The sequence below is a fragment of the Terrapene carolina genome, unplaced genomic scaffold (assembly GCF_002925995.2).
Source record: "Terrapene carolina triunguis isolate 2854851 unplaced genomic scaffold, T_m_triunguis-2.0 Scaffold69, whole genome shotgun sequence".
Lineage (NCBI taxonomy): Eukaryota > Metazoa > Chordata > Testudines > Emydidae > Terrapene > Terrapene triunguis.
In genome coordinates, this window is record NW_020664420.1 from 17,115,600 (window position 1) to 17,133,398 (window position 17,799).

General features: G+C 40.7%; 1 protein-coding gene across 1 annotated transcript in view; it reads right to left on the bottom strand.

Moving 5' to 3' along the window:
* Positions 1–17,799, bottom strand: part of AMACR (alpha-methylacyl-CoA racemase) — a 29,688-nt gene that overhangs the window by 11,287 nt on the left and 602 nt on the right. Inside the window, exons 2-4 of the mRNA XM_026649043.2 lie at positions 11,089–11,232; positions 9,252–9,412; positions 4,178–4,364 (exon numbers count right to left, since the gene is read on the bottom strand). Coding sequence (XP_026504828.1) covers positions 4,178–4,364; positions 9,252–9,412; positions 11,089–11,232 — 492 coding nt within the window. The remainder of the gene's footprint in view (positions 1–4,177; positions 4,365–9,251; positions 9,413–11,088; positions 11,233–17,799) is intronic.

The window sequence follows — 17,799 nt, forward strand, 5'->3', positions numbered from 1 at the left end:
CTGTCTGTACTGGGCTATCTTGATTATCACTTCAAAAGTTTTTTTTCTCTTACTTAATTGGCCTCTCAGAGTTGGTAAGACAACTCCCACCTGTTCATGCTCTCTGTATGTGTGTATATATATCTCCTCAATATATGTTTCACTCTATATGCATCCGAAGAAGTGGGTTGTAGCCCACGAAAGCTTATGCTCTAATAAATTTGTTAGTCTCTAAGGTGCCACAAGTACTCCTGTTCTTTTTGCGGATACAGACTAACACGGCTGCTACTCTGAAACATGACCTCGTATGTGCATTGTGCTTGGAGGCAATTCCAAGGAATGCTGTCCAAGGTTCCAGCTTTATATTATACAGAGTATGCACAAGTATGCACCAGCAAGCACTCTCCCAGTACGTCATCCGCTGGAAGAAAAACACCTGCCCAAAGTTTTCACTCACCAACAAGCTGTAAATAAGGATCTTTTGAGTGGTGAGAAATTGTCTTTAGACACTGATGAAACCACAGAGCTTTTGGGATGGCCAGCAATGAACGTCCTTGCAGTATACTTCAGTGACAAAAACATGCAATGTGGAGGTAATTTCAATTAGGATTCAAGATGTGTTGCAAGACTACAGCCAAATGTGGGAAATCTGTATGTCACTCAACAGTGACTCCCCAATGTACATCCAGCTCTCAGTAAAGGACTTGAAAGAAATGTATCCTTATCTGCTGCACATTCCATGTATTGCTCATCTTTTGCATACAGCCATTAAGCATGCAATCTAAACTGATTTGTTCCAAAATGTCAACAAATCTATAGTACATTTTCCAGCAATATTTAAACATGCTAACAGGCAAAGGCAAGTGGTTTTTTAAAGTCTGTACAAGCAACAGCATGAGACCATCAGGTTTGCCTGTTTCCCCTCATGTTGTACCATCATGCTGGTTTGCCTGGCTTGAGGGAGCAAAATGTATTTATATACATTGGGACAGTGTGACAAACTCATTAAAGAAGAAGATGCAATCATTGCAAAGAAGGCAATGAAACTATGCTGGATGGTTGAAGATGATGGAAACCAGCAAGAACTGTATTGCAAATTCTTTTTTCTTTACGTATTTTTGGGAAAAAGCCACAGGGTTCATTTGCAAATGGAAACAAATGTACCCTGGTTACATCACATTGATACCCTGCTTTACGGCAATTTCAAAGTTGCTGCTGTTGTATGTAATGCCTTAAAAGAAGTGAACTTTAAGTCAATGAGACCCAAAAGGAGATTCTTTTAATCTGCAATGCATGCTTTTGCATCAGAATTTCAAAATAAACTGAAGGCAACCAGATCCTGCCACCTACCAGATGGACTCTCTGGATTAAGATCTCTTCTTGCCAACTGTAAAGTGTTTGATCCATTTGTCAAGGCTGAGATATCATACAATTTTAGCAACTACAAAAATATTATGTATATTTTCCATTGCACGGCAGAAGAGTTCAACCACAATTTTGACTTGTACATGGCACGTGAAGTGCCCTGGGATGACAGCATAACAGCAATAGAATACCGAAGAAGTGAAACCCAGTCCCTGCCTGTCATGCCCAGCGTGGCATTACATGCACTAGCAGCATCAGTAACTTAAGTGTCCATGGTAAGATCGTCCAGTCTGTTCAGAAAAGTTCAAAATAAACACTTCCATGAACCTCTCTGAAGACCAACTTGGACAGCTCAATGTTTTTTTACTACAATGATGACATGAGTTGAAATTTGTAAAGCTTTCAAAATCTGATATCATCTGCTGACTCTAGCAAAAGACATAATAGGCATTCTAGTGCCTTTAACAAATGGCCCATACTTATTTATTTTTTGTTCAAACCACCTAAAGGTGGGAACAGAAGACTATGGGCAAAGTTCTGTGATTTAGACTTCTGAATTAGTCTTGTTACAAAAATAAAGCTTTAACTCTTTGAATCTCAACATCTACTGTCATTAAATAATATCTGACTCTCTGTTAATTTCCCACAGCTGTGAAAATTCAAATAGATAATAGAAAAAATGCTTTAAAATGGGTATAATCTATCAAAATTCAGAAAAAAAAATAAAAATTGAATTCTACCAAGCCTACTCATGAATGAACTTACAATCTCTGTCCTGCTTCCCTGTCCTAGGTCCAGTTTCTTTTCTCTACCGAAACTACAGAACCTGTGGAAGTTAGTGGAGTACTACAAGTGAAGTACCTTTTGTACACAGCCCCATTTATTTCTGCTGCTCAAATCATTGTGAGTTGGTAGACCAAAAATGTTTGGAGTATATAACAGGGCCTGTCAATTATACAAAAGAAGCCATCACAGAGTTAGGAATGAAGGATTCTCCCATCTCTGGTTGCTGGACAGGGGCAATATGTCCCTCTGATCCATCATCGCTGTTTGTTTATGGGGAGAGTGCACGTGCACAAAAGGAGAAGGAAAATCTTCATCCCAATAGGACCAGTCTCTTAGTTCTGTCTGAATGTGGAGATTCATAGATTCATAGATTCTAGGACTGGAAGGGACCTCGAGAGGTCATCGAGTCCAGTCCCCTGCCCGCATGGCAGGACCAAATACTGTCTAGACCATCCCTGATAGACATTTATCTAACCTACTCTTAAATATCTCCAGAGATGGAGATTCCACAACCTCCCTAGGCAATTTATTCCAGTGTTTAACCACCCTGAATGTTGCTGTCTGGCTGTATGACCCCTTGTAACATTTCTAGGGAATAACCATCTGCTTGAGATAGGACCTAAAGAGCCACACTGAGTATGCCTCAGCCATCCCCTTTGCTTTTGATGGGGTTATTCCTTATTTACACTGATGTGAAAGGAATCAGGCCCTGAGGCTCCACCCCAGAGATGAGGGCAGGTTGCGAGAGGGAATTTCATAAGGCGGCACTCAGCATTACGTAGCTATTTCCCAAGAGAAGTGCCTCTTCTGAACATGGCAGAGATGCTGCAATTACAAAGGCTGGGAAACTTATGAAAGGCCAGCAGCAATGGAGGCAAATTTTGGGTTTGTTATACCAAACGAATAAAAGGATTGTCCTGGATTATATAAGGCTGTCACACTCCAACTGGGATCCCAGCTGCACTCAAATTAATTATACTTAACACTCTAGTCAAAAACAGGCTTACAGCAGTCAAAACAATGAATAAAAACTATTCTTTCAAAATAAAAAGGGTGCAGTGCTGTTTATCACTGTGCATAACATAGCAGAGCTTTATTATACTCAGATATTTAGACATGTGCCTTATGCACCTCCTATCTTGGTATTTCTTCTACTTGCAAAACAAAACTGAAATTAGATAAAACTGAAAGCAGATTCTTGCACAGTTCATAACCTGAATATTGGAAATGGAACATAAATCCCAAATCTTCCTGTGTAAAGTGTACATAAATTCAATTCTAAAGGAGTCCCAGTCTTCTGACTGGAGAGAATGGAAAGGTCTATCACTGGGGATGGGGGCAAGATGTGGGAAGCAAGGAGCACATCAGGTTTTAAGTGCAAGAGGAAAGTCTAGTGAAGTCTAGTGTTAAACATCTTTTATTAGTTTGTTACTTTACCTATCATGGATTTTTAGAAAAACTTGCATATAGTATTTGCAAGACAGATTAATAGCGTGACAATCTGATGTCGGACACTACAAAGCTTTATGAAATTTGGCAGTAAAAGTTACTTTACAATAGCCAACTTGTTTTTAAAAATCCAATTTAACCTAAAAAGTCAAATGCTATTACGAACTATCTACACTGCAAGTGCATTTTAAAATAGTTTAATTAATTTATTTGAAAAATTGAAAGATATTTTTTAATTTGCAGTCTAGGCTAAAACCTTGCATTCCACCCACAATGAGTTTTTAAAGCAGATTTATAATCCTTTGAGAATAGTGGTTTACAAAGAAATTGTTCAGTAGTTCAGTCACAAAACAACACAGTAGCACATCTCCAGAAGAAAATCTGTAATTAAAAATATATATTTAAAAAAGACCTACTTATTCAAATGTTACAAAAAATAGTTTATTGAAACTGGTTTCAAAAGGTGTCTTGCCTGTACAAAAAAACAAACATAATGGATTTCATGGAACAAATGTCAAATGATAATGACTTCATTTCATTCAACCACTCTTGGCTGAGGAAAGGCACATGTATGAACCAGCTGCTGAAAGTTACTTACCCTTTACTAGCTGCTCATAGAATTGGGGCTCAATGGCACCAACTGCCATGAATTTCCCATCTAGGGTCTTGTAGGTCTCATAAAAAGGTGCTCCGCTGTCCAGCAAGTTCTCCCCCCGAAGTCTATTCCAAAGGCCTAAATTTTGTGATTTCCACAGGAAAGAACTTAGATATGCTGCTCCTTCTACCTTAAAGATTTATTTAAAAACAAAACAAAAAACAAAAAAAAATTTAGAGTTACTAGTGAAATCGCTGGCAATTCCACACAAACAAGTATTCATAAATTTACAATTAAGGTTAGGATTTTGAATTGTAATATTCTCATAAGAGCAATCTTGCCTTTAAAATAATGTGTGTGATTTTTTTAAGTTTAAATGGAGTAATAAGGAGCCCTGAAAGATAATAAGACATATTAATATACTGAACAGATGAAGTTTCTTATTTTATCAAGCTCCTAGTGGTTCAAATAGCAAAGAAATGAGTTGTAAGGTAACAGGCCAAGCTCAGTGGCTCTACAGGACAGTGAGTGCCTCAGCACTTAACTGGCTGAGATAAAACACCTCTCTCTAGTTCTCAGTACCCAGAAAACTGAGATGCACATAGAGATCACTGTGTTAACCTGACTATTCTCCCACAGCTCTCTCTAATCTGTGGAGCTCCCTGTTGTCACCGGCGAGCACACTTTAGGAACCCTACAGGGTAGCAGAGATGGTGAGGGTGTTGACATATGGGTGTAGAGCTCCGAGCACTGGTTACAGGAAACCAAAAGGTATGTTTGGCTTTGAGCATATTAAACTTATGTAAGAGGTATCCTAAAAGAAATGGAAAGGTATCAAGGGAATTGTTAGGAGTATGCCCTGTACCTTTAAGAGCAGAACACATGATAGAGGAACTGGGATAGAGAAAACCCAAGCAGTCTGAAATCAGGTTCAACAGGTATGTAGCTAGGAGCACATGGGTCTCCTCTGTCTTACGTAATTCTGTTTTAGTTCTAGTAAAGCCTTACTTCTAAGAGTCTAGACTATACCTTCTTCTTACGAATCCACAAACAACACATGGTATCAGAGTGAGGTAGAAGAAAGGACAAAGAAGAGAGGACTGTGGTGAAGGAGTCACCTCGGAGATAAACAAACTAAAAATCCCCAAAGAATTGAAACTCTCAGGTAATGCAGCAGACTCCTGGTTGAGATTCAAACAGAGATTATATATATGCATGCATGCAAGCAAGCAGCTAGCTTTGGTGGGAAAGAAAACCAGCAGAAAATAGCAATCTTCTTAAACACTGCAGGACCTGAGGCACAGGAGTTGAAGGCGTGCATTAGATCAGGCCAAGAGAGTGAGTTATGGCCCAACTGTGCAGAAATTTGAAGAATATTGCATACCTAAAAAGAGTAAACATTTGAAAGGTACATGTTTTATGTCAGAAGACAAAAGGAAGGAGAATTTGAAGAATTTCTAACAGAGCGGAAGCTAATGAGCCAAACTTGCAACTGTGGATTAACAGATTCAGTTATAAGTAAGGCTGCGAGTTTGTCACGGAGGTCACAGATTCTGTGACTTTCGGTGACCTCTGTGACTTCTGCACAGCCAGTGAGCATGGCCCTGCGCCAGTCGCACCAGCCGCTGCTGGGGCAGTCTCAGGCCACCGCCCCTCTACCCCCAGCACCAGAGTTTGGGTGATGGAGGGGGCAGGAGCAGGGGCACAGAACGGGGTGAAGCGAGCTCTGGGTGGCGCTTACCTGTGGGGCTCCCTGGAAGCGGCGACATCCCCCTTGCTCAGCTCCTAGGTGGAGGCATGACCAGGCAGCGCTGCGTGCTGCCTCTGCCTGCAGGCACCACCCCCGCAGCTCCCATTGGCTGCAGTTCCTGGCCAATGGGAGCTGCGAAGCTGGCACTCTGGGCGGAGGCAGCATGCAGAGTGGCCTGGCCACGTCTCCGCCTAGTTGCTGAGCGAGGGGGATGTCACCGCTTCCGGGGAGGCGCGGAGCCAGGTAGGGAGCCTGCCAGCCCCACCAGCCCCCCACCCATCCGAGCACCAGTGGGGGTCCCAGTCCACCCCCCCCCACACACACAGCACCCGTGGTGCCCTCAGGCTGCCCCCTCCCACCAGATTTAGTCAGGGGTGTATAGTAGAAGTCATGGACAGGTCACGGGACGTGAATTTTTGTTTACTGCCCGTGACCTGTCCGTGACTTTTACTAAAAATACCCGTGACTAAAACAAAGCCTTAGTTATAAGGGATCAAAGTGTAATTAGAATCATAGATCCAAAGCTGCAAAAAAGGCAATAGGAAGATCTGACTCTCACTTTGGATAAAGCAGTAAGACTGTGTCAGGCAGCTGATATTACTCTGAACAGAATAAAAAAAATGGAAGGAAAACAGGCCACTGCCACTCTGAATATAGTAACAAGAGAGAGAAAAAACTGCCAAGCAGTCACTCAGTACAGAGCAAAAAAACAGAAGCATGAAAAAAATAAAGCACAAGAATTTGCAAGGGGCAGCTTCAAGGACTGCACAAGATGTGGACACAAATACAGGCCTCAACGATTCCCAGCTTTTGGTAAGCGCTGTAATATTTGTAAGAAATATAATCATTTTACCTACGTCTGCAGTCAGGATCAACAACTGCAGAAGAGGAAGCAAAGCGTGCATGCTGATGCCATAATCCAGGATGAGAGCAAAAACAGCAGCACAGAAGAGTTCTATCTAGAAACTGTACCTGAAGAGGAAGGAACAGATGAATGGATAATTTCTTTAGAGACTAATGGGACTCTAAAGGGCTGGTCCACACTAAGCCCCCAGTTCGAACTAAGATACGCAACTTCAGCTACATGAATAACGTAGCTGAAGTCGAAGTATCTTAGTTCGAACTTAAAGGTACTTACTGCGGGTCCACACGCGGCAGGCAGGCTCCCCCATCGACTCCGCCTACTCCTCTCGCGGAGCAGGATTACCGGCGTCGACGGCGAGCACTTCCGGGATCGATTTATCGCGTCTAGACAAGACGCGATAAATCGATCCCAGAAGATCGATAGCTTGCCGCCGAACCAGCGAGTAAGTATAGACATACCCTCAGAAAGGAAGCGGAATGAATTTGCTGAGGCTACAGCTAATGATGAGTCTTTACAGAGGTAATTAAAGCTATTTCCACAGGGTGGCCAGGACATTCCATACCAAGTCCATATTTCCAGTTCAAAGCAGAACTGTCTGTTACTCTTAGCATATTGTTTACAGGAAACAGAATAGTAGTGCCCAAGATATAAAAAGCTGACAAGCTCACAAGAATACATGAAGGACAGATGGGCATGGAGAAATGTAAACACAGAGCCAGAGAGATACTTTATCGGCTATAATGAGATATTCATTTGTAAATGAATAAAAAAAATAAAAATGTATTAAACATGTCAAAAATACCAACCTAAACAGAGAAAAGAACCTATGTTGATAAACAATGAACAGTTCAGGGCATGGTCTAAAGTTAGTGTGGATTTATTTACATATGTAGCTAAAGACTATGATTTGATTTTGGATTATTATTCTGATTAACTAGAGATTGTTATATTAGAAACTAGTACATTAGAATATGTTTTAATGCACATAAAATCCATATTGTCCAGGCATGGAATCCCTGATAATGGTCAGCACTTTGATGGACGTGAATTTAAAACATTTGCTTGAGGGTATGGGTTTAAGTACATAACTTCAAATCCCAGGTATTCTCAATCCAACAGTTTTGTAGAGAACAGTGTGAAAGTTGTTAAATGACTTTTGAAAAAGGCCGCTTGGCAGGAAGTTGAGAACAAGACTCCCTTCTGGCATACACATGACAAAGGCAAACTAATCTATGAAAGACTGAAATGCTATGAAAAGTCATTGTGGGGACATGGGAGGAGGTTAAAAAACTATTTCCTCTTTTCCTCCTTAAGAATATCCCACCACTTGAAAGAGTTCTTAATGTGATGCAAATGTCTGTATAACAACATAAGTAATGGGCCCATTAAACAAAAGTAGGTTAAAATGAAGTGACAGTTCCAATATTGATAGGTTGTGGTATTAGATAGGTTTAAAAAAGAAAAATCTCTTTCCATGAGTCAGAGTTGGAAGTGGAACCAGACTCATGTGTCTCAGCTTATTATTTAACTGACTTTGCTGCTGATGATGATGTATGTGTTGCATCAGCACTTTCCTATGTAATGTCTGTTCAAGTGAATGGAACATAATGAAATGTTCAAATGACACTACCCCATTGTATTACAATATTTTTAAGAAAGGTCAAGTTTTAAACCTAAAGTGTACTGTGTTCCTTTTTAAAAAAGGAAAAAATTAATTTGAAAACACTATAATGAAGGGACCAATTGTGGCTCCATGGCTAAGGTTATCTTCTGTAAGGGGTTTAAAGTGGGACATACATTTTCAGTGAGAAATTTCAGTGTTCATTTTTAAGTCCTCTGAATTTTCTATGTAGATTTTGTTTGATTTATTTTCATAATTTTTTTAAAATAAAGTGTTTGAAACTGATCTGTTGTTGAAATTCATCCATGGCAGTCTGACTTGTTCTTTGTTTTTGTTAACTGATATATTTTCAAAAGAAATTGTCTATCTAAACAAAAATTGGCAGACAGATAAAACTTTGATAGATTTGGTGCAACAAGCAGACTTTTTTAAAGGTAATTTTAAAGATTAAGGGTCATTTTTTGCCATTATGCATCATTCTGGATGCATGTGAGGCATAAAATCTTCGCATTATATACCACCTTCCAACACATCAAACATCTTCAAATAATCACATTGAGAGGAGGTAGTTTGTTAAAGGGTGTGTCAGACACTGGCATTCATGGGGCAGAAGTAAGGTTGTGGTCCATTTTCTGTGGTGTAAAGGAGTTAGGGCAGTGGCAAGGTGTGATAAGACATTTGCCTGTGGGTGAAGGAGCAAAGCTGTCCCATTAGGTGGCTTAACTTTTCATTTCCCTAACTCCCAGTGCTATGCCTTACCAACAACTTCATCCTTTTTCCCTTTTGTAGAGTCAGGGTTTAAAAACAGAAAACTAAAAATAAACAGATTTCAAAAACTTACCATACTTGCATCAACGACCTGCCCTTTGCCAGATTTTGTACGTTCATAGAGGGCCATAATTATACCCATTGCACACATGACACCTCCACCCGCAAAATCAGCCAGAAGATTTACTGGTGCATAAGGATTTTCATCTTTTCTACCAAGTTTCGACAGCACACCTGAAAAACAGTGCAAAAAACACAGACATTTAATCATAAAGTGTATGAACATTAATGTTAGAAAAATGAAAACTAAAGTTTCTTCAATTTATAAACCTTAACCAAGGTAACTATGGAATCCCCTACACGCCAAGAGAATCCTCAGCTAGCGGTTTAAGACAACATTATGGCCCCTTTACACTGCAGCAGTGACAAAAAAAGGGCTGAAGCAGAGCCAAGGATCTGGCCATTGTTTTTATTTGGGGGGGGCTTCTAGATTGCTAGCCCTCTTTGCTCCGCTAAACAGCCCCCTTACCTTCATTTTGCTCTCTAGTTTCCCCCATAACCACTCTCTTCCCTCTCCTCCTGCCAATGGGGCAATGTGGAGATTATCAGCCCTGCAGCAGAGCCACATTCCTCCTAAGCAGCATACAAATTCAATGCATCCTAAAACACTGCCTGGCATTGATGTATTGTTTAGGTAACTCACACACCAATGTGTGTTTTCTAAAGTGCACACAAGCGGACACATGGTGTTAAGAACTCCACCGAGCTTAGGATGCACGCAGAAAGCTTTTCAATAACTAAAATCTGCCATTCAACAGTCCAGCTGGTGTCATAAGCACCAGTAGGTGAACATATTAAATCTAATTTGGACTTTCCAGGACAAGTCATTTTTGGGCTACAGCAAACCAAAAACCATAAGGAAAATTTCCAAGACATGAGATCACCTCATTTTCTGAGCAGTCACACCTCCCAAATGCCTTGTCTAATTTGCCTTAAACTTGGCAGAAATAATCTATCTGGCATGCCTGTGACATTTCAGGCAGATTGGTTTTATTTTAGAAAATAGACAGTTTGCCAAAAACTAGGATTATCATTTACTTTGGGATGTTCTGGCAAAAACAGTTTGAGAAATACTAAGGATCACATAAGAAGCGTACTGCTAGATCTGTAAACATTCCATATACTTGTCTGATATTTTTGCCAACAAACTCTGATAAAACTTGATTTGTGGAAAAAAGAGTTAATTGGTGCAAAAACATAGTTTACATCTTCTAATTCAAAGGACCCCCCCCCAAAAGTGTGTAAAAATACAGGTGTTGCTAGCTGAGGTTTTCTTCTTGCAATAGGCTGTCCAAGTTACAGTAATAGCTGCCAAGAACCACACAAAATGGTACTGATTAAACTGGATTTAGGAAGAAGAAAATTATTTTAGCAGGCAGTGTGGACTTTGTTCCATGGTCCAGCAATCCTGAAGTCAATAACATCACTTTGTTAGCTACTTTCCTCTGGGCTGGCATTCAACATAAGGATATGTACAGCACTCAGGCAAGACAGAGCTCACAAAGGGCCTGAATCCTGCAGTTTTCACTTACTTCAATAATCCAGTCTCACACAAGTAAACCTATTGATTTGTAGTTTCATGGGACTAACCATGCAACGATTGCCCAGGTGAGTAAAGGTTGGGGGATCAGGCCCAAAATGAAAAGATAAAACTAAAGACTATCATGAAAATTATATTTACCTTTAAAAAAAAGAAAAAAAACTTTATCTAGGTTTTTCTTCTTTTATACTCTTTTACCAGAAGAAGACAACACTCGGGTAATTTAAACCATGTACACAAAGTACCTGCTAATACAATTCTTAATTAAAGCAAAAATAAAGTTAATCTAATAGGAATTTTTACAGCTTACCTGACAAAGCCAAATAATTGATGTCATGACCTGCAGACTTTGCATATCTTCCTGACTGGCCAAATCCAGTAAGTCTAGCATAGATAAGTTTTGGATTTTCCTGTAGAAGGACCTTTGGACCAAGACCAAGTTTTTCCATGACACCTTAACAGTAAAATAAAATGTTTAATCCCAATCCAAACTTTTGCTTTTAATCTAGATTCAAAACAAACTTGATTTGAAATAAAAAAAACTGTAAAATGTATTAGTCATTATGAACTTGAATTACAGCTAACATGCTGATTAAGTTAAAAAAAGGCCTCAAGTACAATAGCCATATTAAAACATGAACTGCTAATATTTTACAAATTAATAATGTACTAAATTTATTTTATATGTTGAATGCACCAAATGTAAATTTAGTGTAAAAGTAGTTTAAATGCACTTTGTTTCTCCCCAATTTCAGACCCCTCATGACCATTCTGACCAACTTCCTCGGCTGTGGACCACTGAACATACTGTGGCATTTAATTTCAGAAAGGGGAACTATGCAAAAATGAGGAGGTTAATTAAACAGAAATTAAAAGGTACAGTGACTAGAGTGAAATCCCTGCAAGCTGCATGGACACTTTTCAAAGACACCATAATAGAGGCACAACTTAAATGTAGACCCCAAATTAAAAAACACAGTACAAGAACTAAAAAAGAGCCACCGTGGCTTAACAACCATGTAAAAGAAGCAGTGAGAGATAAAAAGGTATATTTTAAAAAATGGAAGTCAAATCCTAGTGAGGTAAATAGAAAGGAGCATAAACACTGCCAAATTAAGTGTAAAAATGTAAGAAGAAAAGCCAAAAAGGAGTTTGAAGAACAGCTAGCCAAAAACTCAAAAAGTAATAACAAAATGTTTTTTAAGTACATCAGAAGCAGGAAGCCCGCTAAACAACCAGTGGGGCCCCTGGACGATCGAGATACAAAAGGAGCACTTAAAGATGATAAAGTCATTGCAGAGAAACTAAATGAATTCTTTGCTTCAGTCTTCATGGCTGAGGATGTTAGGGAGACTCCCAAACCTGAGCCGTCCTTTGTAGGTGACAAATCTGAGGAACTGTCACAGATTGAAGTGTCACTAGAGGAGGTTTTGGAATTAATTGATAAACTTAACAGTAACAAGTCACCGGGACCATATGGCATTCACCCAAGAGTTCTGAAAGAACTCAAATGTGAAATTGCGGAACTATTAGTTATGGTTTGTAACCTGTCCTTTAAATCAGCTTCTGAACCTATCTGACTGGAAGATACCTAATGTAACGCCAATATTTAAAAAGGGCTCTAGAGGTGATCCTGGCAATTACAGATCGGTAAGTCTAACATCAATACCGGGCAAATTAGTTGAAACAATAGTAAAGAATAAAATTGTCAGACACACAGAAGAACATAACTTGTTGGGCAAAAGTCAACTTGGTTTCTGTAAAGGGAAATCATGTCTTACTAATCTATTAGAGTTCTTTGAAGGGGTCAACAAACATGTGGACAAGGGATATCCAGTGGACATAGTGTACTTACCGTATATACCCGTTCATAAGCCGAATTTTTTTAGTAAAAAAGGGAAGCACCAGAGAAGGGGGTCAGCTTATAAATGGGTATAGAGAGGGAGAGGTGGGATGCAGCCCCTTCCCCCAACAGAGGGAGCAAGGAGAGGCAGCACAGCCAGCAGAGCCAGAAGGGAAGAGACGGGGCCAGAGTCTCTCAGCTTCTCCCCCCAGCCTCCGAAGCAGCTGCAACTCCAGGGCTGGCAGGCTGCAGCTGTGCTGCTCGGTCCCGCCTCCCAGAGCAGGCTGCAGCCGCACTGCCCAGCCTGCCGGAGCAGCTCCAGCCAGGTCAGAGACATCCTCCCCTGGCCCTCCCCAGATAAGGTGGGAAGGGATGGCATGGGGTGATGTGGGGGGTGGTCACTGGGGTTACTCCCCTGACCCCTAGTTTCTTCCCCCCCAAAATTTCCCCACCAGTTGCTGCCCAGCCCATCAGGGTAAGCCGCTGGCGTGCCGGGACACTTTGTTTACTTAGGTTTACCTCCATGCCTGCGGACGCGAGGTAAACAAACCATTTCGGCCTGCCAGCAACTTATCCCAATGGCTCGGGAGTCAAAATTGCTGACCCCTGAATTACAGGGTCAGCTTATGAACGGGTCATAAAAATTTTCCATTTTTACTTATCCATCTTGGGGGGGCCGGTTTATAAACAAACCAGCTTATGATCGAGTATATACGGTAGATTTCCAGACAGCCTTTGACAAGGTCCCTCACCAAAGGCTCTTACATAAATTAAGTGGTCATGGGATAAGAGGGAAGATCCTTTCATGGATTGAGAACTGGTTAAAGGCCAGAAAACAAAGGGTAGGAATAAATGGTAAATTCTCAGAATGGAGAGGGGTAACTAGTCGTGTTCCCCAAGGGTCAGTCCTAGGACCAATTCATAGCTGAATCAAAGAGACAGCTCCCAGGAGGTCATGCACCATAGTAAAAAGAAAGAGGCAAACTTTTTGCTAATACACTCCCCAATCTTTACAAGGCTGAACCTCTGGACAACTTTCTCAGGACTACTTCTGTCTCTTATCAGAATATAGCTCAATGACATTTTCCTTGCTTACCTGCCCAATATAATTCCCCTCTTTCCTTCAGTTTTGGCATAAGACACTCCATTTTATCCTTACACTAGCCTAGCCAGCTACTACTATTACTTTTTATCTATCATAAAAACAAGAGCAGATGAGGGCAATTATACACTCAGCAAATGATTTGCAGAAACTGTACAAAAAAAAGTTTCTTCTGTAGGTTCAAGCTCAAGAAACTTTTGCAAAATTAAATAAATGTAGGTTTGGTCAGTTTTAATGTACAGGGATGAAAAACTCTGTAAATTCACATTTTGAAAATTTCCCCTCCATTTAGCGCCCGTCCACCCCCCAAAAAAAGTGTCTTGTTTTTGTTTGTTTGTTCCAGACAAAATGTTCAAGCTGTGTATAATTTGTAAAATGGACTTTTATCTGTGTTTAGCAAATTACAGCTAAACTTTGGTCAGAACTATGTCTGATAAACAGTGCAGACACTGCAGAGCAACACGATCTTATATGGAAGGGAAAGGAGAAATTCTGGATTCTTAAAATTGCTTTCATACCTTCTTCCACATCACATTTTATGAATGGAAATTCCCCAAATTACCGGTAATCTATAAAATCACAACCCTATCATCCTTCAACTCCTTGAAGACCCAATTCTAGCATGACACTGACTGGAAAGTGTCAACTGGTAATGGCTAGGCAGAGAAGCAGAGAGATTTGTTGGTATGTATGTATGTATTTAATAATACACACCGCTACCTCGATATAACGCAACCCGATATAACACAAATTCGGATATAACGCAGTAAAACAGTGCTCCGGGGGGGCGGGGCTGCACACTCCGGTGGATCAAAGCAAGTTCAATATAACGCAGTTTCACCTATAATGAAGTAAGATTTTTTGGCTCCCGAGGACAGCGTTATATCGAGGTAGAGGTGTATATAATTATACAGATCTGGATCTTCAAATTTCCACCTGACCTGAAAGATGAACTCCACTGAATAACAGAAAATTCCTAAACAAAAAGAAATCCACCCCCTTCCTGCAAAAATGAAATGTTGAGGTTCCATGACTGTATATTATAAATACAAATTGGATCCACCCACATGAAACCATACTGATGAAGCTTTGCATCTGCATAAATGCAGTTGAAGGATCAAAGTCTCAGAATCTTAATCTGGAAATAACCAATCTTAGCTCTGTCAGTGTTAACTCAGGATTGTAAAGCACTTTCAACATGGAGACCTATTATGAAGTTAAAAACATACCCATTTATAGACCCCTTTACTACCACCGAAGTTATAATACAGCCTCACAAAACTGTTGTGAAAATTTACTAGACGAGGCACAAAATTTATTTGCTTGCTCTTACCACGACAGACAGATTTTCAAAAGCCTAACTCCGACAGATATCACAAAGAAACTAACTGAAAGCCAATGGGATTTGGATGCCTAACTGCTCTTTGTGCCATTTAAAATCTCCCCATATATCACTTGGGCCCAGATCCTACAACTGGCTCTATGCCTGAAGATCCAATTCAGCGTTGAGCCAATTTCAGGACCAGGTCCATGAGATGCATTATCTAGCTATAGAATTACAAGGAACCGCAGATGGAATTTTACCCTTAATGAGACACTAGTCTCAACTCATACTTGCACCCATATTTAAATTTTGTAACAAAGTTTTTACAAAACCAAAGGGCAATAGAAATTTCCATTATATTAATTGCAAGATTCCAATTGAATTTGTCACTTTTAACCAAACAATCCCATGGAAACCCAAACATTTCAACATTGAAAATGTGACACTACAAATTAAAATGAAATTGGATTTATTGATTTCCACTGTACAGTCTATGAGAAAAAAAACACACAACACATCAAAACCCAGGAATACATAGAGAAAAAGCACACCAGATTTATGAAGTTCCCAGTTTTAATGCTCACAGGTGTTATTAGTAATGCAGATAAATGTGCTTATTTACAATGATTGATGTTTAAAATGATATAGTGACCCTTTAGTCCTAAATCTGGTATGGCCAGAACACAGAACATAAGAATGGCCGTACTGGGTCAGACCAAAGGTCCATCTAGCCCAGTATCCTGTCTACCGACAGTGGCCAATGCCAGGTGCCCCAGAGGGAGTGAACCCAACAGGCAATGATCAAGTGATCTCTCTCCTGCCATCCATCTCCATCCTCTGACAAACAGAGGCTAGGGACATCATTCCTTACCCATCCTGGCTAATAGCCATTAACAGACTTAACCTCCATGAATTTATCCAGTTCTCTTTTAAATGCTGTTATAGTCCTAGCCTTCACAACCTCCTCAGGCAAGGAGTTCCACCAGTTGACTGTGCATTGTGTGAAGAAGAACTTCCTTTTATTTGTTTTAAACCTGCTGCCCATTAATTTCATTTGGTGGGCCCTAGATCTTATATTATGGGAACAAGTAAATAACGTTTCCTTATTCACCTTCTCCACACCGCTCTTATATACCTCTATCATATCCCCCCTTAGTCTCCTCTTTTCCAAGCTGAAAAGTCCTATCCTCTTTAATCTCTCCTCATATGGGACTCGTTCCAAACCCCTAATCATTTTAGTTGCCCTTTTCTGAACTTTTTCTAATGCCAGTATATCTTTTTTGAGATGAGGAGACCACATCTGCACGCTGTATTCAAGATGTGGGCGTACCATGGATTTATATAAGGTCAGTAAGATATTCTCTATCCCTTTTATAATGATTCCTAACATCCTGTTTGCTTTTTTGACTGCTGCTGCACACTGCGTGGACGTCTTCAGAGAACTATCCACGATGACTCCAAGATCTCTTTCCTGATTAGTTGTAGCTAAATTAGCCCCCATCATGTTGTCTGTATAGTTGGGGTTATTTTTTGCAACGTGCATTACTTTACATTTATCCACATTAAATTTCATTTGCCATTTTGTTGCCCAATCACTTAGTTTTGTGAGATCTTTTTGAAGTTCTTCACAGTCTGCTTTGGTCTTAACTATCTTCAGCAGTTTAGTATCATCTGTAAACTTTGCCACCTCACTTTTTACCCCTTTCTCCAGATCATTTATGAATAGGTTGAATAGGATAGGTCCTAGGACTGACCCTTGGGGGACACCACTTGTTACCCTTCTCCATTCTGAGAATTTACCATTTATTTCTACCCTTTGTTCCCTGCCTTTTAACCAGTTCTCAATCCATGAAAGGACCTTCCCTCTTATCCCAACACAACACATGAATACTTCAGTGAATCCTTAATCTTTAATACAGAATTGCAGCCCTAAGGGAACAATAGGCGTCAGCATGTGATATGCAACTTGAAGCTGAGACTCCTGCTAAAACTTGCCATATTTGTGGATCAAGGGCTTAGGAAAGAACAGAGCATGCTGGACCTGTTGTCTCCACAGAAACAGCACCTCCATATTAAAAACTAATGCCCCAGACATACAAAGCCTTACACGCTTGATAAACTGTACACACTGGGAGTACAAGTGTTTACGCCACTGAAAAGTGTAAGCATGTCTTTGCAGGGTCAAGGCCGAAGCACGCCACAATTTGCCCATTATACATCCATTGGGGTCATCCACGGGCTCCTGGACAATTGTCAAAGTTGTTTGAGGCTTAATGGGCCATTGTTTGGATAGGATACTTTAACCTTAAACTCTCTTCTGTGGGTTGCTGTGTCCCATAAATCTGGGTTTGCCCCATGGCATTTGCACCAACCACACTATTTTGCATCCAGCCAGGTGAGAGCTGTCATTCCCTGAGAGCAGATCTGATCTCCCAAGTGGGGCAACGCTATCTGACTACTGCCCTCTATTCACCTGTCTTTCCTCCTCTATAGCAGCACCATCCCCAACTTTACCCCTGGCACCAAGCCCCCATTCTGCCTCTTCTCCACTGCAGAGCACCCCCAGAATCTCTTCCCTGGCACAGCACCCCCATCTCTGATCCACCAGACACACCCAAGCCCTGCACCCTAGCACTCCCCCCTCAGCCCTGCCCCCCCCCCCCGCCGCACCCATACCCCCCCCCCCCAACCCTGCCCCCAGGGACCCTCCCACCAGTGGCACCCATACCCCTCCCCCCAAACCCTGCACCCA